Genomic DNA, 24,806 nt, shown 5'->3' with positions numbered 1-24,806 from the left:
ACACGATTTTCCTGTGTAGTGTTTCTAATTTTGTTAGGTGGCTGTTTGATGTATTTGCATAGACTGTTATTCCATATCTGAGTAGGGATTCGCAGATACCTTGATATAGGAGTTTTTTTATGTTGGGTGGAATAATATCTTTAACTTGGAAGAGTTTTGCTGTGATGATCTGGAGTTTAGTGTGTAGGTATTCTATATGTTTTGTCCATTTAAGGTGGGAATCTATATAGAGACCGAGGTATTTTGCATGTGTTACAGGTTTGATTTCGGAACATTGGCAGGTGTTTTTGCTGTTGATGCAGCAGTATGTGTGACAATGTATCGATAGTGATGTAGGGCGTATGATTCTTGGGTTGTGTATTATCAACATCTGTGTTTTGGTGCCGTCGATTAGAATTGCGTTTTGGTGGAAGTATGTTGTGATTTCATTTAGGTCTTGTTGTTGTCTTGCTGTTGTTGTCTTGTTGTTGTCTTGCAAAGCACAACAAGACCTAAACGAAATCACAATGTTGTGATTTCGTTTAGGTCTTGTTGTGCTTTGCAGAGAGCTGTGTTAATGTCTGTGTGGATTGCTAGTAGTGCAGTGTCATCTGCGTATTGAAATATTTGACTTCTTATGGGTATGTTATGAACATCATTAATGTATATGTTGAATAGAGTGGGTGATAATATGGCACCTTGAGGTACACCGTGTTTTACTTGTATACTCCGACTGTGACATATACCTATTTTTGTTACTTGTGTTCTGTTTGAGAGGTAGTTCTTGAACCATGTATGCAGTGTTCCTCTTATACCTATTGAGTATAGTTTGGTGAGTAGCATGTCATGTTCAAGTGTGTCAAATGCTTTGGTTAGGTCCAGCAGTATGAGGATGGCGTACTTGTTTTTGTCAAGAACTTTGTTTATTGTGTCGGCGATGTCTTCTAATAAAGTAATAAGGCTTTTTGTTTTCTGAAATCTGTATTGGTTTTGTGTGATGATGTTGTACTTCTGTAAATAGTTCTGTAGTCTGGTGTGTGTTATTTCACTGAAATGAAGCCTATTGGCTCTTTATATTTAAGTAGCTTAATGGTTGCACCTGTTTGACAACTCGTATAGCAGAGTATATAAGTTCTTTTTGCTATACTATTTGGTATCTATTTGGCCTAGCAATAATAATAATAATAATAATAATCTATTGTAAAGGGTGAGCAGTATTACAGAGTAGAAAGTTTACAAGTCGTGTTCCACAGAGTTCAGAACTGGGACCATTTCTGTTCAATTTTTATGTCAATGTTATTGCCATGGGACTGCAGGGAGATAATCAGTTATTTGCAGATGATGTGAGCTTAGGAGGATTATTAGTAATAGTGCTGGTGTTTTCGCTTTTCTAGAAGATTTGAAAAACTGAAAAAGTGAGCAATGAATGGGAATTTCAGTTTAAGGCAATTAAATGTAAGGGTTGAAATTTGGCATCCACAGATGAGATGCTACATACTCTGTTGGTGGTGTTATACTACTAACAGAGTATTGCAAAGGTTCTGAAGACATTGCAGAGAATTGTTGCAATACTGAGGAGGACATTGACCATGAGAGATAAAAGGGTGGTGGTCCCATTGCATAAAACTTTGATCAGACCATATCTCAATTTCTGTACTCAGATCTGGTCTCCAGATTTGCAAATGATGAAGTAACCTGGGTGAAGATACAGAGATAGATAACAAAAATGATATCAGAACTGTGCAGTGTTGATTATGAGGATAGACTGTAGGAATGCAGAATACAGAGTTTTGTGGATAGAAGACAAAGGGGTGGTGTATAATTGAGACATTTAAGCTATTGAAGAGTTATTATCAATTAATAACTGGATAATAGTAGATGTGGTAGAATAATATGGCAGAATGAGAGGAAGGAATAAGGAAGTAAATACTTCTTTATTTGCAACTCCCTGGAAGTTGCAAATAAAGAAGTATTGAGTAAACAGGTAAGAAGTAAATATTTTGCATGGAGAATGGTAGGAGCATAGAATGCATTGCTTGAGAGCATGCCGAAAATCCAAACAGCAGATGAGTTTAATGAGTGGTATGATAGACTTCATATTGACTAGTGTTGACCTCTCACTGAATCATTTGACTCCACAGAGGTCAAGAATATATTACTACTATTAACAATAAAATAATAATAATAATAATAGCAGAGTATATAAGTTCTTTTCGCTATACTCTTTGGTATCTATTTGGTCTATCTACTCACTGATGAAGCCTCAAAAAAGGCTGAAACCGGTCTGGGTAGTGACCTCCTACCATAATGTAATAACAGCATACATTTCCTAGGAAATGTGTTTTTACATTATGGAAAATACCAGGATTAGCGATCAGAACTTTGCCCACCTTTGCAACTAGTTGCCTGAGATTGTACTACATACTAGGACTACTTGCATTAGCTCATGCTAGTAACTGCCAATACTTTTATAGTTTACTATATTCAGCATGAAACTCTCTGATTCCAATCTTTGAGTTTCTTATTCGGTTTTAAAACAATGTGGTATTTAATATCCTCTTAATTTGAATAATGTTTATATCACTGAAATGAAGCCTATTGGCTCTTTATATTTAAGTAGCTTAATGGTTGCACCTGTTTGACAACTCGTATAGCAGAGTATATAAGTTCTTTTTGCTATACTGTTTGGCATCTATTTGGTCTAGCTATTCACTGATGAAGCCTCAAAAAAGGCTGAAACCGGTCTGGGTAGTGACCTTCCACCATAATGTAATAACAGCATAGATTTCCTAGGAAATGTGTTTTTACATTATGGAAAATACCAGGATTAACGATCAGAACTTTCCCCACCTTTGCAATGAGTTGCCTGAGATTGTACTACGTACTAGGACTACTTGCATTAGCTCACGCTAGTAACCGCCGATACTTTTATAGTTCATTATAATTATATATTCGGCATGAAACTCTCTGATTCTAATCTTTGAGTTTCTTATTTGGTTTTAAAACAATGTGGGATTTAATATCCCCTTAATTTGAATGATGTTTATATCACCGAAATGAAGCCTATTGGCTCTTTATATTTAAGTAATAATAATCAATTACATGAAAGGTACAAATACAGGCCAGAAAGGTGACTTTGTTAGAAAAGACAACAAAAGTGCAGTATTAGCAGAAATTAGTCAACCAAGCTAAGAAAAATCTTAGTGAGTTCTTTTGATGTGTGGTAAGTAGAAGGAAAAATTACTATGGGAGGATGATGTTAGTTGATGACACTAGCAGATTGGTAACTGATGCAAAGTATTTAATGAGCCATTTATCATTGGATTTCATCCTCATTAAGACAACAACATCATGGGAATCTGGAGTGTAGAGGGTACAGTAAAGGAGGGACAGATGGTGAAAGAGCAGGAGGTATATGAGGAGTTAAGTAAACTTGATGGCAATATTGCTGCATGTCTTGAAGAAATGCTCTAGGGAATTAAAGGCATGTTTAGCATGAATCTTACAACAGGGAGAGTTCCAAAAGAATGGAAGGTGGGAAACATAAAAATTGTTCCACTGCATGAAGGGGAGAGGAATAAGCTGGGCAATCTGCATGTCTGGATTTCATGTTATTTGTTAAGGTGTTAGAGAGGTTGGCAAGGTTAGGTTAGTTGAAAACATGGTCGAAAACAGCAGTTTTCTTTATGATAGTCTACATGGGTTTGTTGGGGGAGGTCATGCTTTAGCATTCTGCTCATATATTACAAGGTAGCTAAATTTAAGCACATGAGATCATAAAATGGACTGGTTAGTTAAATAGCTGAGTAGCTTTCAAACAGATAACAGCAGTTGTGTAGGAGAAGTGTATCCTAAAAGAGGAAGGCCACTAGTGGAGCACCACAGGGATCTGTTTTGGGACCATTATTGTTTTACTTGTATGTTAGTGATATCTTAACTCATCATCATCTATATGGATCACATTATGAAAGAAAGTGGTATTAGGCCTGATATTAGAATTGGAAATGTCAAACTTAGTGCTTTGCTTTATGCAGATGATGTTCTACTCCTAAACAAATCTAGTGCAAGCTTTCAGATTCTCTAACTAAATTGAATAACTGCTGTAACAAATGTGGCATGAACATCAGCAATAAAAAAAGCCCAAACTATGAAAATAGGCAGGAGCATAGAAAACTTAAGCTGCATTCATAATGGAGATCCTAAAGAAGAAATAAAACATTTCAGCTATTTAGGCACAGTTTTTAGTGAAAATTATTATTATTATTATTATTCAGGCATCCATGGAGTCAAAAGACTCATCATGGAAGGTCTTTCCTAGGAAACACAAAGTCTGTCATACCACTCCTTAAACTAACTGACCATTCTCACTCTAACCACTCTATCAGACAATGCATTCCATGGTTCAATCACCCTCCATGCAAACTCTTCACCCTCTTGCTCACAGTTTCCTTTCATAACTTCCAGAGATGGCCCCTTGTCATCACTCCTTCCCACTGTTCAACCAAGCGAAAGAACTCTCCAGTGCCACCCCTCTAACCACCTCTCAACAGTTAAAAAGTTTCAATCATATCACCTCTCCTTCTGCTATCCACCAAACTCTGCAGTTCACATTCCATCAGCCGATCCTCATAACTAACATTGTACAGTCCTGAAACCATCTTTGTTATCCACCTTTGTATCCTTTCCACAGTTAATTTATCCCCTTCAAATCCTGGGGACCAAATCTGAGAACAATAGTCTAAGTGTGGTCTGATCAGGGTCTTTTACAACAGGATGATAACTATTAGTTTTACGGCTCTTTTTGCCTGCTTTCGTTTAGGAATGACCCATTTTTAAAGTCATTGACTTTTTACTCAAGAATTCTTAGGGCATTATAGATGTGTTTTAGAGACCAATATATCTAGAATAATAGAGGAAGAAAATTTGCACATACCTTATTTGGATGTTGTTGTTTGGTTGTCTTCATTCTGCGATGTGCACACTTCTGCTTTTGGGCTGTTAAAAGAGAAGGGGGAGTTGAGGCAAAGTGGGAGAAGTAATTTGAAAAAACCCAGGTTTTTTTAAAATAATATATACATATATTATTATTTTTAAGGGCACTTTTTTTGAGGAAGGGGAAGGGTTTATGGGAAAAGGGGCTGGGGAGAGAGTTAATGGGGTGCAAGCCGTTTCGACCTTGTGTCATCATACTAATATGATAACTCTTTTATCTCTGCAGGTCAGTGTCCTTCTCATTATTGCAGCAATCCTCTGTGTTACCTTCATCACTTTTGCAATATGTCCCCTGAATTTCAGGTTTCTATCAATCATCAACCCCAGATGGCAGATTAAATCTGGAAATAGACAACAGAATAAGTAAAGCTGGTATGGTGGGTAGCCAGCTGGATAAATTTATATGGAATAAGAGAAAAATTAGCCAAAATATCAAACTAGCAGTATACAAACCAGTTTTAAGTTATAGATCTGTAAGTTGGGTTAGAAACAAAGCACTTGATCAAAGATTAGTGACCACAGATATGAGGGTTCTGAGAAAAATTAGGGGAGTGAACCAGTGGCATCAGTGGCAGAATCATATTAACAATGAAGGAAAATGAAAGGAACTTGACATTATTAGCATTCAAGAATGTGTAAGCAGAGTTAATCTAAGGTGGTATGGCCACTTAAATGGAATGGGTGAAAAATGAGCAAAACAGGTGTTTGATGCCAAGATGGCAGGAAAGAGACCCAGAGGAAGACCAAGGTCTAGGTGGATTGATTCAGTCAGAAGTGCCTTGGAAGCACAAAATGTTAGATATGACAATATTGGAGTTCTCACAAATAACAGACTGATTTGGAGTAAATTGTTGATAGGAGATCAATAATAATGTAAACTTAATCATGTAGTGCTGTCATGGTAACCTGAATATCCCTTGGGGGGATACACATCAGCAGATTGATAATGATGATCATGTGAGTGTGTGACCGGCTTAACTAGAGATATGCAGATGTTCGCTGTTGATGCAAAGTTGGGAAGAACTGTGGTAAGTAGAGTATATGTTGTTGTCTGACAGGGGAATCTAAATGGACTGTGTGAGTTGGAGTGTCAGTTTAATGTTGCAAAAAGTGTAAGGTCTGGAAATTTGTTAGGCAAAGTTGGAATGTAGAATATACAATTAATGTTGAAAATTTGAAGACATCTATGAGAAATCTCAGAGTGATGATGAACAAAGACTTAAAGTTTAAGGATCACACTGTTGAAATTGTAAGAACATCATAACAGATTATGGCAGTTAGGAGGAGGACATTGACATGCAGAAGCAAGAGGGTATGGTTCCTTTGTATAAAGCTTTGGTCAAGCCATATATGGACTATTGTATGCAGATTTGGTCACCTGATTTGCAAGGGAATGTACTGGAGAGAATCCAGAGAAGATTCATTAAATCAGTGTCAAGTCTATGGGATGTCAGATATGAGGAGGAATTGAGGGAATGCAGCTTGTAGAGCCTCGTGAATAGAAGAAGGAAAGAGGGATATAATTGAGACAAGTTCTTTCCAAGGTTGTTACCAGAGTAATGTGGAGGAAATTTTTCATAGAGTAGAGGGAGACAAGGGTAGAATAGGAGGCCATTCCTTGTTGCTCTGTAAGGTGGGTGTGAGCAGGGGAGTGAGAAGCATGAACTTTGCATGGAAAATGATTGGTGATTAGAATGTTTTGCCTGAAACTGTGGTGAGTGCAGAAACTCTAAATGGGTTTAACAGCACGGTTTGATGATCTTTTTTTTTTTTTTTTTGCATTACAGAATATGAACCTCCCGTGATGAGTCTTTTGACTCTATGGAAGTCAGATATCAGTAGCAATAATAATAATAATAAGAATTATTATTATAGAGGATTATTATTATTATTATTATAAGGAGAGGGCGCTCGTGTGGCAAGAGAAGAAGCAGTGTGTAAAGAGAACTTTGATTTCAGATAAGTTATTTTGATATCATTAATTGTATGTAAGTGTATGTTTATGAGTAAGAGCTGCTATAAAGGTTGTGCACTTGTAGTGTTATTAGTGTGTGGAATATTTTGTCTAAATTTAATTACAAATTCATTGAATATTAGACCTTAGAGTAGTAATCGGCAAAGGAAAGATGAAGGCAGCTTTGTCATTGCAGGATTTTAACTTAGACTTCAGTCGTTTCGTGAAGTGCTAGGTGTGCTACATGTACTCGTTTGATTACTTCCTTCCTTTCCTTATAATAATAATACTTGTAACACATAGAAACTACACAATACTTAATGAAACACATGGGTGACTCTAAAGTCCTATCTAGGTGGTGCACCCTCTATGTTCATTTATAGGCAGAGGATGTAAACTGGGACCACTGACAATTATTGTTTCCCAAATTTTGGTCTAAATAAACAAATACATCCATATTTGTTTAATTTTTTTAATTTACTATGGTGGATTTGTCCTTTTTAAATTTACTATGGTGGATCATGGTGGTTTACTTCCTGAAGATCCTGTGAGCTGTGTCCAATAAATGGTCTGCAGACTGACCATAGTTGTGATTGCAGATGTAAGATTTGTGTTTAGCTAAACAGATAGTGGCTGATCTACCTGTCTGTCTGAAGTAAGCCAACTTGCAGGAAGGGTACTTTATATTCTCCAGGCATTGAGAGAGGAGGGAGCTGATCTTTGGTAGAACACACAAAGGTAGCAAGTTTCCTGTGGGGTTTAAAAGCTGTGTAGAAGTTGTACTTTTTTAAGGACCTGGTTATTTTTTTTGTCTGCCATGGACGTAAGGGATGGTGATGGCACTTCTGAAATCTTTTGGAAGAGATGGCCGAGGAATGGGGGGAGAAACTCATTATTTCCATTTAATTCTGTAATCACCATAGCCATTGGATAGGAAGATGTTGTGTATATGGTTGAGTATTCCATTCAACCATATACACAAAGAGAGGTTCCACTGGAACAAAGATTATAGGCTGTATTGGTTAGAGTTTTAATGATTCTATATTATTAATAGGGGTAGTAGTGGGAAAGTTTGTGAATGTATCTGCCTGTGTAAGTGGATTTTCTGTATACAGCGAAGGAGAGATTACCATTCATTCCCCAGACACCTTAGTAACATGCCTTCTGAATGGTAATCTCTATGTATAACAGCAAGTGGATTGGAAAGGATGGTGCACAAATGTTTGATATATGTAGTGACTAAAATAAGTAGGTATATGATATACTGATGTAGTGAAAGAGAAAGAGCATCTGTTTTTCACTTAATTAGAACATCTAAAAAAAAAAAAAAAAAAAAAGTAACTTTTTTTTTTTTTAGATGTTCTAATTAAGTGATATTAGGATTTTAGAAAAAAAAAGTAACTTTTTTTTTTCTAAAATCCTAATAGTGTATAGTTTATAATCAGGCACTCATGCAACCATGCCTGATAGGATAACCATTGTTTGTATCACAGAGATTCAGTTTGTTTTATTTGAATTTTCAATTGTTTAATGTACAATAAAGATCATTTGCAATACACAAACTGAAATATCTGTATGTTAACAGTTTAATTTTATTAAAATGGCTTTATGATGATCATGTGTATATTTTTATTTTAAATGGATTTTCTGCAATTCGGGAAACCCTCAATACTCAACCGCTGCTTCTCTGTGTTGAGAGATCACAGTTACACTGGTATGGGCACCTGGTCAGAATGCCACAAGAGAGGCTCCCTCAGCAGGCCCTCTTTGCCAAGCCAGAGGGTGGGAGGCCACGTGGAAGGCCAAGGACTTGCTGGATAGACTATATCCAAAACCTTGGGTGGACACGTTTGGGAATCCCACCAGAACACCTGAGCTTGGTGGCAGAGGATCGTGACCATTGGAAGTTCCTCTTGCAGCTTTTGCCCCCACAACCCAATTAGGAAGAGTGGGCCTTGAAGATGTATGTATGTATGTATGGATGGATGGATTTTCTGCTGTTGTCTCTTCACTAAAAAATAGTAGTCGAGTTGAATAAGAGAAATGGCTATGCCATGGTATTATTACTATTATTAATATTAGTACCCCAAGACCTCATGGAGTCAAAGACTCATCTGGGAGGTCCTTTTATCACACACACATCTCATCATACCGTGTCTTAAACACACTGAAACTCCTTGCAGACACCACACTCTCAGGCAAGGCATTCCAATCATTCACAACTCTGCACAAAAAAAACCTGCCTCTCATTCCCCTACTCGCACCCTCTTTATACAGTTTCCAGGGATGACCTCTGGTTCTCCCCTGATCTCCCACCTTGCTAGACTTTGCAAAGGCATATGGAGTACACAGGATCATTGATGAACAGACTTCAACAGAGTAGTGTATGGTGTAGTAAAATCCAAATGAATGTAGGTGTCCAATTGTGTGATGTAGAGCCTCTCTATAAGGTACAGCAATCCCTCAATTAATGCACCTAATGCATTCTTTAAAACAGGTGCATTAATCAAAAATGCACTAATCGAATATAGTAACCTATTTTAAATGGGAAAATGTATAATTTGTTCCTCAGATTTCTTTTTTGACCCTTAAGTTCTTTTTATAAAAGAATTAGGGTATGTCCCAGGGTTGTTAAAAGAAAATGATGAAGCTGAAAGACAATAAAACATATTCAGAATATAAATTTATTATTCTGCTTCTTAACAGAGAACTGAGCTAACATAGTTTGGCGAGCATTCTGTTTCTTTTTTTCATGCAACTGATGGTATGGCCCTATTGTCGCTTCTGCAAATTTTACTGGTTCTCTCTTCACCAGGTTTGGTCTCTCAGCATTGCTGCTTGAAAACTTCCACTGTACATAAACTATTTTCATTTTCAAATTGTTTCTGTGAAACCTCTTTGGGCTTGTCAGTGATTAAATTTTCTTCATATTCTTCAGGATCTTCACACTGTGCATCTAAATTTAGCAGGTCGGAATCACTCAACTTCACAGAATGAGATTTAATTAACTTAGAGTCATTTGAAAAGCCTCTAAAATCATTTGCACAATGTGGAAGAATGTGCTGCTGCCAAACGGCTCGCATATTGCTAGCAGTAATTTCATTCGACTTTGCGACTTTATAACCAGGCTGAGATTTCTCTGATTTGGTTAGAAAAGTCTTGGAAAGCATTCTCTTCCAAAAAAAGGCCGGTTTCATCGACAGGTTTCAGGTGCAAACTTTTTGCTCACAATTGGATAAAGGATTAAACTAAATTTATTATAGTCTAACCAAGTGCAAAACAAACTTTCAAGAAGAATTCCACGTTAGTACTTGGTGATTTGAGCATTTCAAAAAGAAAAATAGTCTACATAATGTACTAATCACAGAAGAAGCTGCAATTGCAGATAAGGATTTCAGGTGCAAACTTTGTTTGCACCTGAAAATATCTTCACGACTGAAGAAAGGTAGTGCAACACCAGGCAACTCGGAGCAAAGGTGAACTAAGCTATCATTACTCCTATCTCAGTATCTCCCATAATGCAAAACAAATCTCCTTGTGGATATGTATAATGTTATACATTAAGGGAAGGGCTACTACCCAGACCGGTTTCGACCTTTATTGAGGTCTTGTCAGTGGGAGCCAGGCCCAGAGGTGGAGATACCAAGGCAGAAGCAATGGAGAAGTCATCTTTATCTATAGGAGTTGCCAAACGGTGTACCACCTTGTTATTAAATTACTCTGGATTTAGAGAAAGATGTTGAAAGTTTATTTTGCACTTGGTTAGACTATAATAAATTTAGTTTAATCCTTTATCCAAGTGTGAGCAAACTAAGTTTGTGCATGAAAATATCTTTAGAACTGAGGAAAGGTTAGGTTAGGTATTAAGGGAAGGGCCACTACTCATCCTAAGGGAAGGGTAGTGGACCTTCCCTTAATGCATAACATTATACATATCCACAAGGAGATATGTTTTGCTTTATGGAAGATACTGAGATAGGAGTGATGATAGCTTGGTCCACCTTTGCTCTGAGTTGCCTGGTGTTGCACTATCTTTCCTCAGTCCTGAAGATATTTTCAGGCGCAAACTTTTTGCTCACACTTGGATAAAGGATTAAACTAAATTTATTATGGAATTCTTCTTCTTTTCCATCATTGACAGCCCTTTCTTTACAAGTTACAAAGATATTACTTTTCGAATCATTTTCACACTTCTATTTTTTGCTCACTAATTCTTTTACTCATGATTGAAGGTTAGGAAAATAATTTAAAATAAAAAGTAAGGAAAACAATTGCACGAGATATGATCGCAAAATGCTATGTAAAGCAGATGACATAAATTTTTGTGGTAAATTTGGAACATAGTATACATGGAAATAGTGTAGCATGCCATTAAAAAATAACTTTGTGAAATGTTTCAAATTTATAACTAAATTATTTCATTCTGGTAAGTGATTTTTTAAAATAGTTAACCATAAAAAATGTATAAATCGAAAATTTTTAAAATTTGTAACATTTATTTTTAAGATGTATGTATACATCTGAAAAATACAGGTGCACTAATAAAATTTTAGAGGTGAACTAATCGAATTTGGGTATTGAAAAAAAATGATGCACTAATCAAAAATGCACTAATCTGGGGTGCATTAATCGAGGGATTTCTGTACTGATATTTAATTTATAAGTTAATGATATTGGGAATAAGGGGTCAAATCTGATACAAAACTGGGCAAAGTGTAAGGTTTTGAGATTTGGTAAGCAACGATGGGATGCGAAGTATACACTTGGTGGGGAAACTTTAAAGGAAGTAGATGAGATAAGAGATCTTGGAGTGATGGTGGAAAAGGACCTGAAATTCAGGGGCCACATCGCACAAGTTGCGAAGGCGTTCACATCGGATAATTGTAATGATGTGGAGGACACTGACATGCAGAAATAGACAGGGTTATGATGCCATTGTATAAGGCCTTGATCAGGCCTCATATGGATTATTGTGTGCAGATTTGGATATATTAGAAAGGGTCTGGAGAAGATTCACAGAGATGGTCAGCGGTCTTTTTGATGTTGAGTATGAGGACAGATTGAGAGAATGTAAGCTGCAGAGCCTCATGAATATGAAGAAGAGGGGGGGGATATGATTAACACATATAATCTGGTCAGGAGTTGTTATCAGGTTGACATGGAAGAAATTTTTCATAGAATTGGAGATGGGATAGAACAAGAGGCCATCACAGGAAACTGCAGGAGGGTGTGAGCAGAGAAGTGAGGAGTAGGTTTTTTGCATGGAGAGTGGTTGGTGAGCGGAATGCATTGCCTGAGTTTGTTGTGAATGTTGACACGCTGAATCAGTTTAAAGCATAGTTGGATGAGCATTGTATGCAATAGTGTGTATGCCTCCCACGATGCGTCTTTGACTCCATGGAAGTCAGATGTTAATAATAATAATATTAATAATAACAGTGTCATTTTTCTCTGTCATATCTCTCTCTCTTTTTTTCCTATCAATCAATTTTTTTTTTAACTTACAAATCATCAACCTGTAACCATCTTGATCACTTGCCTGCAGATCCAATCCAGCTCTTCTCCATACCCAAGAAACCCAGGTGATTAGATCTGTGTGTTGTAGTCCAGATAACTCCTTATCAAGGCTTTATAAAGAAGTATAAATAACTTCCTTGTTTGTCAGTGGCTATTTTAGCCACTTTTGCAATATGTCCTATGAACTTCACTCCCTAATGATCAAAAACAAATCCCTAGAGTCATCAATTTCCTTGAGTACAATTTCATCAATACAGTTGGTAATCTTTTCATCCCAAAATGTATAACTTTATACATTGCCACATTAAAGTGACTGTCATTCCATTCTTTGTGTATCGCAAGTCTATTTAAATCACACTGCAAGATCCCTGCATCATCTTTCTTAACTATTGTTCTATCCAAATTTTTGCATCATCAGTATATAACTGAATATTTTCCTTCAGATTATTTCTTATATCATTAATGTACAAATTAAATAGTAGTGACCCAAGTAGAAGCAGCATACTTCTGGTCACAGGTCTTCACTTGGACTCTACTCCTAAATAAACTACTCTCTGATATCTCTCCATCAGCCACTCTGTCTTATCCATATCACACTCCATATCCATCTCCCATTTGCTGCTACTTATGTAACAGAACTGCATGCAGAATCCTGTAAAATTCCCTTTCAAAGTCATCAGTATTACTGTGTAGCCATTATTATTATTACCCAAGAGCCCCATGGAGTCAAAGACTTATCTAGGAGGTTCTTTTATCAAACACACAGCTCATCATACCATGCTTTAAACACACTCAAATTCTCTGCAGATACCACACACTCACGCAAGGCATTCCAATCATTCACAATTCTGCATGAAAAAACCTACTTCTCACTACCGCACTCATACTCCCCTATACAGCCCCGAGGGATGACCCCCGGTTCTCCCCTGATCTCCCACTATTTTCTGTAGAACCTCTCCAGCATTAATAATAACACCTTAATAACTTGTAGGTCTCTATCACATCTCACCTCCTCCTCCCATCCACCAAACTCTGCAAGCTGCATCCCCTCAATCCCTCCCCATACCTGACATTCCAGAGGCTAGAAACCACCCCCAGTCAGTTGCCTCTGGACCCCCCCCCCCTTCAACATCTCTTCATCCTTCTGAAAACCAGGAGACCAAATCTGGGCACAATAGTCCACGTATGGCCTAATCAAAGCCCTATACGATGGAACAAGAATCTCCCTACTTTCACATGTCAGTGTCCCCTGCATCATTCCCAGAAGCCTTTGTGTCATCTTCACAATTTTGGCTATATGTCCCCTAAATTTCAGAACCTTATCCACTATCACCTCCCTTATCTCTTATTTCCTCCACCTCCAACAATATATCCCCACCAAACATAAACTCTGCATCCCATCCCTGTTTTTCAAATCCCCAAACCCCACACTCTGCAACACCGAACCCACATCCCCACTCCCATGCTCAATCACTCGATATACTCAAGTCCTCCTGCAAGGCCACAACATCCTCTCCACTCCTCACGGCTTGCCCAAAACCACATCACCTGCAAACAACTGAACATCTCCATCCACATCTTCACCAATATCATTAATATACAAGTTAAACAGCAATGGCCCTAAAACAGACCCCTGAGGCACACCTGCAGTAACTTTCCTTTTCCTGGATATCGCTCCCCCATACACAACTTATTGATACCCATCAGATAGCCAGTGTCCAATCCAATGCACCAATCTAATAATCCAACCCCATCCACTCCAGTTTGAGTATCAACCTATCATGTGGCAGTCTATCAAAAGTCCCTGCAAAATCCAAGCATACCACTGTTTATCCTTCTCCTCTGTCAATGGAAGTGGTCACCTTATTGTAATAAGTAAGTATATTACTTAAACATGACCTCCCTTTAGCAAATCCATGCTGTCCATCAAAGATAATGCCATTGTTGTCAACCCAACTCTGGATCCTAGTTCTCACAAGAAGCTTGTGAGAACTAGGATCATTCATCACATTCACAAGATTGAAAGACCTTTATGAACTGCTCATTAAGTATCTCCACCACACCTTCTGCAACAGCTGTCTTTATACCATTTTCTCCAATCAATGTCATCCTTCCATAATCATTCTTTCTTTTGCTGGCTACATATCAAAAGAACTCCTTAGGATCCTTTTTGGCTTCATTATCTAACTGCTGTTCATACCTCTCTTTAGCTACCCTCACCAATTACCACTATCCAACTCAGTTGTAACATTATAAAACTTGAGTAAGTTACTGAAGCTTGATGAACAAACAGGATTTAGCTACTCTTTATAACAAACTATAACATTTACATAGGTTAGAAGAGACAGGGATAGAACAAGAGGTTGCCTGGGGAAATTGCATAAGGCAGGCAGGCATAAGCAGAGAAGTGAGAACAGATTTTTTTGTTAGGATAATGGTTAGTAAGTAGGAATGCTTTACCAGTAAGTGTGGTAAGTGAAGTTTCACAGAATGAGTTTATGCATGGTTTAATGAGCATTGTATTTATTAGTCTTTTTTTTTAACTCTGTGGAGGGCTGATGATAATAATATTTCTCAGGCTTTAATTATAGCCACTACCACATATAAATAATTTTTATGATTATTGTATGGAGACTCCAAAGAGCATGGAGTGGGAGGGGAGAAAGACAGTAATAAAATAGATGTATTTAGGATGATGATTTTTATTTTTGTTTTGCACATATAGCAGGTAGCACTGAAACAGTAGCCATCCCTCAGTGTGATGGATCATATTGTCTTTTTGGCTATAAATGGTTTACCTCTGCACCTGATACTAATATGGCACTAACATTAGCAAGAATTTCAGACACCAGTGGACATGTAATAAAAGTAAGTTTTTGATCTTTCTGTAAAGTAAAAGCAATTTAATGATGAATTTAAATTTAAAGTCCAAGGTTAAAATATATTTATACAAGACAAGAAATTACATTATCGTTTTAATGCTTAAATCAAGCATAAGCAGACAAAGTTTGCACATTTAATGTCTTCACAACTAGGCTACTTGTATATAGAGGCTGCCAACTTCCTTCTTCCATGCAGAATTGTGCTGTGCATTCTGGGAAAACAACTGTGTCACTTTTCAATATAATCTCCATTTACTTCAACACACTTTTCACATCTTTGAATATTTATATGCCCTTGAAAAAACAGTCTGTACTTTTGTCTGCAAAGTGGTAATTAAATAATAATTTCTTAAAAAAGTTGCACATGGTTGCACCAGACATAATAGCATAAAACTTCATGCCACAGAAACTCATTATAGCATGTAATATCTACCATGAAACCTAGAGTTTTGTGATATGCAGGACAAAGGGATGTATGGCATTTGACTACTGAACAATTTTCCTAGTGTTGCAAGGGGAGAGAGAGAAAGATTATAGTTATTGAGCATGCATCTCATAATCCTCTCCCTGATGCTAGTATGTGCACTACCCCATTGAGTATTGTGGCTGTTTTAGATCTCCTATAAGAATAATGGGGGATAGTAACAGTAATATGAGTTCATCAAGGTCATCCTGTGGTGTATCTGTCCAGATGATAGATAGATGCAGTACACTGTAACAATAGGTCCTGCTGAGAGATGAGTCTCCATATTAGTGATACTATTCTGTTGGAAAGACCTGGATTTGAATCCTATCTAGGATATCAAGAACCTTTATCAGGACTCTTCATGTGAAGGTGGATTAGCCAGTCTCATATGGAAGTGAAGGTTTTTTTACCCTGAAAACCCATGTTTTTACACTATCAAAACAGGGAAACAAGCAAGAAGAATATATGCAATATACAGACATAGGATACTATATAGGAATAAAGATTAACCACCCCATTCCATCATATCTGGTTTTGAAAGCCCTTCATGGGACAATGTGGATCTGCAAGCAAATGTAAAACAGATCAGAACCGAGAGGTAGATTGCAGAGGCAGAACTGAGATGCTATCAGCAAAGAGGCATCTGCTTCAAGAGACTTGTTGGAATAGAGTTTGGTTGTCCACACAGATGAAAATTTCTGTATGAACAGGTTCATCCTTTATTAGGTTGATGAACCCTAACAGGTTCATCCTTTATTAGGTTGATGAACCCTAACAGGTTCATCCCAGACCTTGTCCCTAGAGATGATAGTACCTTATCATAATCTAGGATTCTTATCATGTTTCAAATATGTTTCTTGTAGTCATAGTTAATGTCTCTGCAAGAAGACCTTGATTTTATCAGTGTTTTGACAGAATCTAATTATTTATGTTTGATGGTTTCTGGTTTCAATTTCGTGAGCATCTGCTTTTGTTGGTCTTGAAGGATTTTTTTTTTTTTCTGGGAAATTATGGATGGCTGGTGATATGTTAATGGATTGCAGTGATATGAATTAAACTTAGGAACTGAAAGTGAAGAATACCAGATGAAAGACAGTGATGGATGTAAGACCAAGAATGAATGACAGCCAGAAGAGAGAGAGAGAGAGAGAGAGAGCATGAGAATATGGGTATGGAGAATGTGATTGTGAATACAACAATAATTTAAAAAAAAAAAAGGAAACTGGGTATAATTACGAAAATGGAAATGTGCCTAACTAATAAAACAGGAGCTGGTGTGATTGTGGAAATGGAAGAAACTCCGACTGATGATACAATAGCTGAAATGCTAGAGATGAACAATGAAATGATTAAGATGAGGAATGAAATGAAACAGAATGTACAGAATGAAATTAGATGTATGGTGGATATGAACAGAAGAGTGTGAAAGAATAAAAAGAAAGATAGTGGAGAGAACAAAGTAACAAATGACTCAAAAATAGCACTATATGGAGATTCTAAAACAAAAGGTGTGGTGGATGAGAGGGTGCACAAGTCATGGATGGAAAAGAGCATAAATAAGACTGGTTATAGAGCAGGAAACAGATTATGTTCATTTGCCAATGCCAGTAGTGTCAGAAATAAGGGAGATAAAATTGTTGCATTGATGCAGTTTATGTGTCCAAAAATAGTTGAAATAAGTGAAACATGGTTTGATGAGAATGACATCTTGACAGGAATAGAAATGAAGAGATATGATTCTCGTGGAAAGGCTTAGACGTTGGTTATACATTCTTACTAAATAGCTTAAGGAAATTAACAATGTACAATAGAATATACATTAAAATAAATTTTAATACACTTCCAATATTTCGGCAACGTCACGTTGCCATTATCACAGGAACTTAAATACAAGACACATGCACGCAAGCACAACACACAGTAAATGAGGATTGAAGCAGGAAGCTATTCTTTCTCCTAAAAGTCCTAATGGTGCCCCCTAGCGGGCAATGTTGGTATTCTTGGCCGATTGGACTGAAGGTCTTCTGATGTAGGTTTCCCAAATATGGGGCAGTCTCATGCAACCCAATTTGTTGAGGTTTGGATTGTTTCTTAGTGCTGAGGCTGATTCCATGAATAGCCTTTCGTATTTGAATTTACTACGGTGTATTATCATGGCTTTCTTCCACCATATTCTATGATGGGTATCCAGTTCATGGCCTGCAAGGCCAGAGTGGCTGTACTGGTGAAAACGGATGTAGTCCTTGTGTTCTGAAATTCTGATATTAGCTGTCCTGCATGTTTGGCCAAAGTAGGACAGCTTACAACTGCAAAGGACTTGGTATACACCAGGTAGGTCTGGGGGGGAGAGAGGTTGGTCTTTAGTGGAGCAGATAAGGGATGTCAATTTTTTATAAGGTCTGTAACAAGAAGTTAAGTCATGTTTTTTTAGGATTTTTGTAATTTTTTCCGAGGTGCCTTTGATATAGGGAATGGTGATGGATTTAGAGTAATCCTTGTTTGGAAGGGGTGGAGGGGGAGGGGTGTGGTTTATTGGTTTCAATATTTTTTGGATTTTTTTTGGGGGGGGGAGGTTAGCCATTGGCTAAGAAAGTGTTGAGAATGTGGTTTAGTTCTGTGGTTAGGGCATTGTCATTGGAACAGATAAGTTTAGCCCTGTTGTGTAGTGTCTTAATGACTCCATATTGTTGTGAGGGGGGGGGGGGTTGTTGGTGACTGAATTTGCCTGTATGGGTGGGTTTTCTATAAACTGAGAAAACCAAGGTTCCATCAAGCTGGCAGGTGGCTAGTGTGTCTAAGAAGTGTGTCTCATATTTAAGAAGGGATATGATGTTTTTCATGGAGATAGAAAAGGCAATTAGGTAGGGGGAGTACTGATGATAGCAGGGGGAATTATATCCACACAAGGTTGAGACACCAGGAGAAAAAAGTGACAATGGTTTTGAATCAGTATGGTGTGAAGTGGAGGTTGAAAGAAATGTATAGGCAATGTGGCTTAGTGAGTGATGCAAGCTAAGGGTGATCATTATGGATGATATCAACTATGGCAGTATTGATTTGGAATGAAGGGATAGCATTGGGGAATAGGGAGAATGAATTTCTCGAGTTCTTAAGGGACAACAATCTTAGGCATTACATAATGGAGGACACACGAAGATCTCTGGTTAAGTCATCACAGGATGTGATTGTGAATGGAATGTCTAATCTTCCTCTGGTTGGAGAGCGTGACCATGAAGTTATTACCTGGGTTGCAGTCAGTCACATGAGAACTTCTATAAGGAAGAGATATATGTGAAGCTACAAAGCTAATGATATTTGAAAGCTTAGGAGACAACTGGGAGCTAATAGAAGCAAAGTGTGAGGGTATTCCAAAGGTGAAAGGTTAAACAAGCTAGGAATAAAATGGATGAATGAAGAGATAAAAAGTGAAATTTGGAAGACAAAGGCACTGTGGAAGCAACACAAGATGAATGTTGGTAATGATCAGTTGAATGAAGAGCACCAAGAGCAGGTCAGGAAGGTAACTCAGTTAGTAAAGGCAGTAAAAGTGCAGTATGAGAAGAAATTAGCTAACCAATCCAAGAAAAATCCTAGCGAGTTATTTCGATATGTGGCAAGTAGAAAGAAAAATTACTATGGGAGGAAGATGCTAGTTGATGATACTGGCAGATTGGTAACCAATTCAGAGGATATAATTGAAGTATTCACTGATCAGTTAATCAGTGTGTACTGAACCTCCTTAACACAAGAGGAATTAAATCAACTTGATGTTAACGAGACAGTAAAATTTGACAGTTATTGTCATATGTCTTGAGGAAATGCACTATGGAATTAATAGCACTTTTTGCACAACTATTTAACATGAATCTTTCAACAGGATGAGTCCCAAACGAATGGAAGGTGGGAAAAATTGTTCCACTTTACAAAAGGGAGGGGTTGGATAAGACTAAGGCTACAAATTACAGGCCAATGTATGTATGGGATTGTTGTTATGGTATTAGAGAACTTGGTGAGGACTAAGATTCAGAATTGGATTCATAATAACAGTATTATTTATGATGCCTAATCTTTAAAGGTACCTTTAAAGATTAGGCATCATAAAGCATGACTATAAGTAATAAATTACATGATAACCACAGTAATTAACTTTAATGAAATGAAAGTACAGATATTTTGTACTGAAAATAACAGCACATCATCAGTGTTTAGAAACAAGCAAATCAAAGGAGCTGAAATACAAAGTACATATAGCAGTCGGTGGTTTACGAATTAAAAATTGTTGCCACATGTAGAAATTAATATCAAAAAATAATATTATTAAAACTATTTTTGATGGTTACATTATTATTATTATTATTATTATTATTATTATTATTATTCAGGCCTCCATGGAGTCAAAAGACTCATCGTGGGAGGTCCTTCCTAAAAACATAAAGTCTGTCAAGACTCATCGAGGAGAGGTCTACCTAAGAAACACAGTCTATCATACCACTCCTTAAACCAATTGACCGTTTCCACTCTCACCCCTCCATCAGGCAATGCATTCCACAGTTCAACCACCCTCCATGCAAAGAAACCAATCCTCACCCTCTTGCTCACAGTTTCCTTTCGTAACTTCCAGGGATGGCCTCTTGTCATCACTCCTTCCTGCTGTTCAACTAAGCAAAAGAACTATCCAGTGTCAACCCTGTAACCACCTCTCAACAGTTTAAAAGTCTCAATCATATCACCTCTCCTTCTTCTATCCATCAAACTCTGCAGTCCACATTCCCTCAGCCAATCCTCATAACACAAATTGTACAGTCCTGAAACCATCTTTGTCATCCGTCTTTGTACCCTTTCCACAGTTAATTTATCCCCTTCAAATCCTGGGGACCAAATCTGAGAACAATAGTCTAAGTGTGCTCTGATCAGAGACTTATACAATGGAATGATAACCCTTTTATCTCAGCAGGTCAGTGTCCTTCTCATAATTGCAGCAATCCTCTGTGTTACCTTCACCACCTTTGCAATATGTCCCCTAAATTTCAGGTTTCTATCAATCATCAACCCCAGATCTCTTGTCTTCCCTACTTCCTCCAGTATAGCTCCTCCAATAGAGCATGCAGCATCCCATCGATTCCCAAACCTCAAGATCTTACATTTTGCTGCATTAAACTGACACCGCCATTCATTTACCCATGTGTCTAGTTTATTGAAATCCTCTTGCAGGGCTACCACATCTGCACTATTACTAATAACCTTTCCCAGCTTCACATCATCCACAAACAACTGAATATCCCCTTGCAGTCCACTGGCAATGTCATTGGTATAAAGGTTAAACAATATAGGTCCTAATACTGAGCCCTATGGGACCCCACTTGTAACCCTCTGCCTCCTTGAAACTGCTTCACCATACACAACTCACTGATACCTATCAGACAGCCAATCCTGAATCCAGTTGACCAATCTGATATCCAGACCCATGTGCTGCAACTTAAATATCAGCTTATCGTGTGGAACCCTGTCAAATGCCTTTGCTAAGTCTAATAAAATTGCAGTATATGCCTTTCCCTCATCTAATGTTCTTGTAACTTTATTATAAAAGGCTAGCATATTGCTAAAACAAGAGCGCCCTTTCACAAATCCATGTTGAATTTCACAGATAACATTACTCTCATCTGCCCAATGTTGTATATGGTCCCTCACTACTTTCTCCAAGATCTTAACAACTACTGATGACACACAGACTGGCCTATAATTAGACACTTCCAGTCTGTTACCACCTTTATGCAATGGCACTATCTTACCTTCCTTCCATTCCCTGGGCACCTTTGCCGAAGCCAGACTTTTATTGAAAAGCCAGGTTAAAGGTACTGTCAGTTCCCTAGCATATTCTCTCAAAACCCGTGGTGAAATACCATCCAGTCCCAAAGCTTTACTGACATCCGGAGTACTCAGTATCTGAAACACACTCTCCTCCTGTACCTCTAAACCTCGAACCTGCCCCATCCCTCTAGCATTAAAACTGACTCCTCTAGGATCAATTACTCCAATAAAGTGTTCATTGATCATTCCACTATGTCCTCTCCATCAGTCACTATAAATCCCATTTTTTTCCCACAATATCATTCTTCCACAGTCATTTCTCCTCTTACTGGCCACATAGCTAAAAAATTCCCTAGGATTTTCTTTGGATCTTAGGGCCAATCTCCTCTTATATTCCAGTTTTGCTTTCCTTACCACACTAGTAACTCTTCTGGCATGTGTCTTATATTTTTCATGCATCTTCTCTTCACCTGTCTCCTTATATCTCTTCCATAGCCTCTTTTTTGCATGCAATTCCTGTTTAATATTGTTTTTCATCCACTTTACTCCAAATTGTGTTCTCTTCTTCACTCGTGGTATACAACTTACCATTGCTGATAACAAATATTCTTTCACAATTTCCCACGCACTAATGATATCCGAGGCTTCCAATTCCTTCCTCCATGAAACTTCCCGAGTTGACGTCTAAGACTATTATAATCACCTGCTTTATAATTCCACATAAGTTCCCGTCTCTTTGATACTCCTGCATGTCTATTCATTTTCCAAGTCAAAACCATATGGTCACTCTCTCCAACTGGTGGGAGAGATGTCATCTCAGTTATTATCAACTCTTCTGATGCTATAACTAATCCAAACCTCTTGAACCTCTTGTTCTCTCTGTTACATGTTGACTAAGACATTTGTCCCTCAAGAATTCTAGAAATTCCATTCGCCTATTGCTACATGCATCTTCCTCTCTCCAATTTATACTACTGTAGTTGAAATCTCCCATAACAATCATTCTTCTTGCACTTGCCAAACTTAACTGTCTAAACATCTCCTGGTCCCCATCCTCTGTGCTCCTGAGTCTGTAGCAATACCCCACTAAATATCCTGTCTTGCCCACCTCTACCTCACACCGTATGCTCTCAAAATCATTTGTCTCACTGCCTTCCAAAGCCTCCCTTCCAAACTTTTGGGAGAGAGAGAGAGACAATCTTTCCGATTCAGATTTGGCTGATGTAAATGAACTTTGCAACTTTCTTTGAAAAGGCATTCATATTTAAACCTGCATATACAGAGAAGATGAGCTTTATCCCACTGGATATTGTGTTTAGTGTCAATACTATGTTGTGCCAGACTAGACTTTTGAGGTTTCAATATTTTATGCATTCGATATAATATTGATGTTCATTAATTTTTTTTTCCCACAGAATGGGCTGTTTGTCCAAAATATGTTAGATTACATTACACAGTATCTGATACATGTCAGCTAATGATAGAGGTGCCAATTTGTTTTTTTGTAGATGGCAACAGATGAGAAATTTTGTTGATCAGAAAATAGGTGGGAATGAGATGATACTTCTTCAGAATTCTACCAATCGGTTCAGAGATGCCAGAAATATAAGGGATTGGAACCCTGCAGTCTGTTGAAGAATCCTGAGGTGTGTGAATATAGGAGTCAATTATTTGCTGGCTTTGATTAGGTTCTAACCATTAAATTCATTAACGTTTTGATAGTGAGAAGTTCTTGTTGTAAGATTGGAGTTGGAGACAGTACCCATGGCAGTACCTTCAACTTGTCTATAGATCTTGTTTTTCCAGCTGAAATATCCTGAATGTATAACAAATTCAAAAATATTTGCAATATCAGGAGGGTAATCATCATATAGTATATTAACAGCATCAGATAATGTTGATAAAGAGGGAAACGATGTCAAATCTGACTAACAAAATCTGAGTATTTGAATATCCTTGATTTTCTCAAGAAAACGTGTGGAATTCTTGATGAATGATCTGGATTGTCCAGTATGAGCAGTTAACAAATGTGACAGAACTTTAGCAATTCTATAGGTGTGAGAGTCAATACAATTCATGATGGGTCCTGCTAGATAATTTTCTTTATGAATTTTTGGGAGGCCATATAAATGAGGAGTTCTTCCAAAATGAGTGCACAACTTGTCCATAGTATTTTGATCCAAATAATAACTTCATCAAGCAGCTTATTTAATTGTTAATTTGCATTTTTGTAAGGTTATGATTAATTTCTTGATAGGTGAGGTATCATGTAAAAGGCAGTCTGTTTTTCTCTCATAGTCAACCTTATCCATTACCACTACTGCTTTTCCTTTATCAGCTTTCGAAATAGATATATTGCTATTTTTACTTAATGAAAATAGTACACAGGTTTCAGCACTAGATAAATTACATGTAGGTGATTTGCTTTTAAAAAGTGAAGCAGAAACTTCAAAGCATAGATTATTAGCATCTTCACTGGAAAGTCCTGAAAGACTGCATTTGATGCATAACATCGAACGCAATATTTGAGCAATATTACAAGATGGCAAATTCATTTGATAAAGGAGACACACTTGGTGTACTTGGATTTTTCAAAGGCCTTTGATAGACTGCTGCATGATAAGCTGGCAACTAAACTGAACTGATGGGATTAGATAACAGATTAGTAAGTTGGATAGTGATTTGCTGCTGGACAGGTATCAGCAGATTTTATATGGAGGAGTGGTATCCCAAAAGAGGAAGATCACTAGTGGACTTTTACAGGGATCTGTTTTGTGACCATTATTGTTTAACTTGTATGTTAATGATATTTGGACCTGCTCAGCTAGAGATATGCAGCTGTTTGCTGATGATGTAAAGTTGAGAGAGAGACTATGAGAAGCAGAGCAGATGTTGTGGCCTTGCTGGAGGATCAGAATAGATTATGTTAGTGGGCAAATAATTGGAGCTATCAGTGTAACATTTCAAAGTGCAAGATCTTGAAATTTGTTAGGCGGGGTTGGGATGCAGAGTATACAATTAATGGAGAAATTTTGATAGAGGTGGAGAAGATGAGAGATCTAGGAGTGATGGTGGACAGAATCTTGAAGTTTGGGATCACATTGCTAAAATTGTAAGAACGTTCCAATAGATTATGACAATAATGAGGAGAACATTGACATGCAGAGGCAAAGAGGTTATGGTTCCCTTATATAGGTTTTGATCAGGC

At 37.5% G+C, this 24,806-nt stretch overlaps 1 protein-coding gene across 2 annotated transcripts in view; it reads left to right on the top strand.

The window, feature by feature from the left end:
* The window catches only part of LOC150109682 (acyl-CoA dehydrogenase family member 11-like), a 233,196-nt gene that overhangs the window by 69,163 nt on the left and 139,227 nt on the right, over positions 1-24,806 (top strand). For both annotated transcript variants that reach the window (XM_090409687.1, XM_090409688.1), the window contains one exon: positions 15,168-15,310. In XM_090409687.1, the coding sequence (XP_090265813.1) occupies positions 15,168-15,310 (143 nt within the window). The remainder of the gene's footprint in view (positions 1-15,167; positions 15,311-24,806) is intronic.

This window comes from Typopeltis vanoorti, chromosome 2, assembly GCF_054136105.1.
Source record: "Typopeltis vanoorti isolate ZY-2024b chromosome 2, IOZ_Tvanoo_1.0, whole genome shotgun sequence".
Taxonomy (NCBI): domain Eukaryota; kingdom Metazoa; phylum Arthropoda; class Arachnida; order Uropygi; family Thelyphonidae; genus Typopeltis; species Typopeltis vanoorti.
This window is presented reverse-complemented; position numbering and strand designations above follow the sequence as displayed.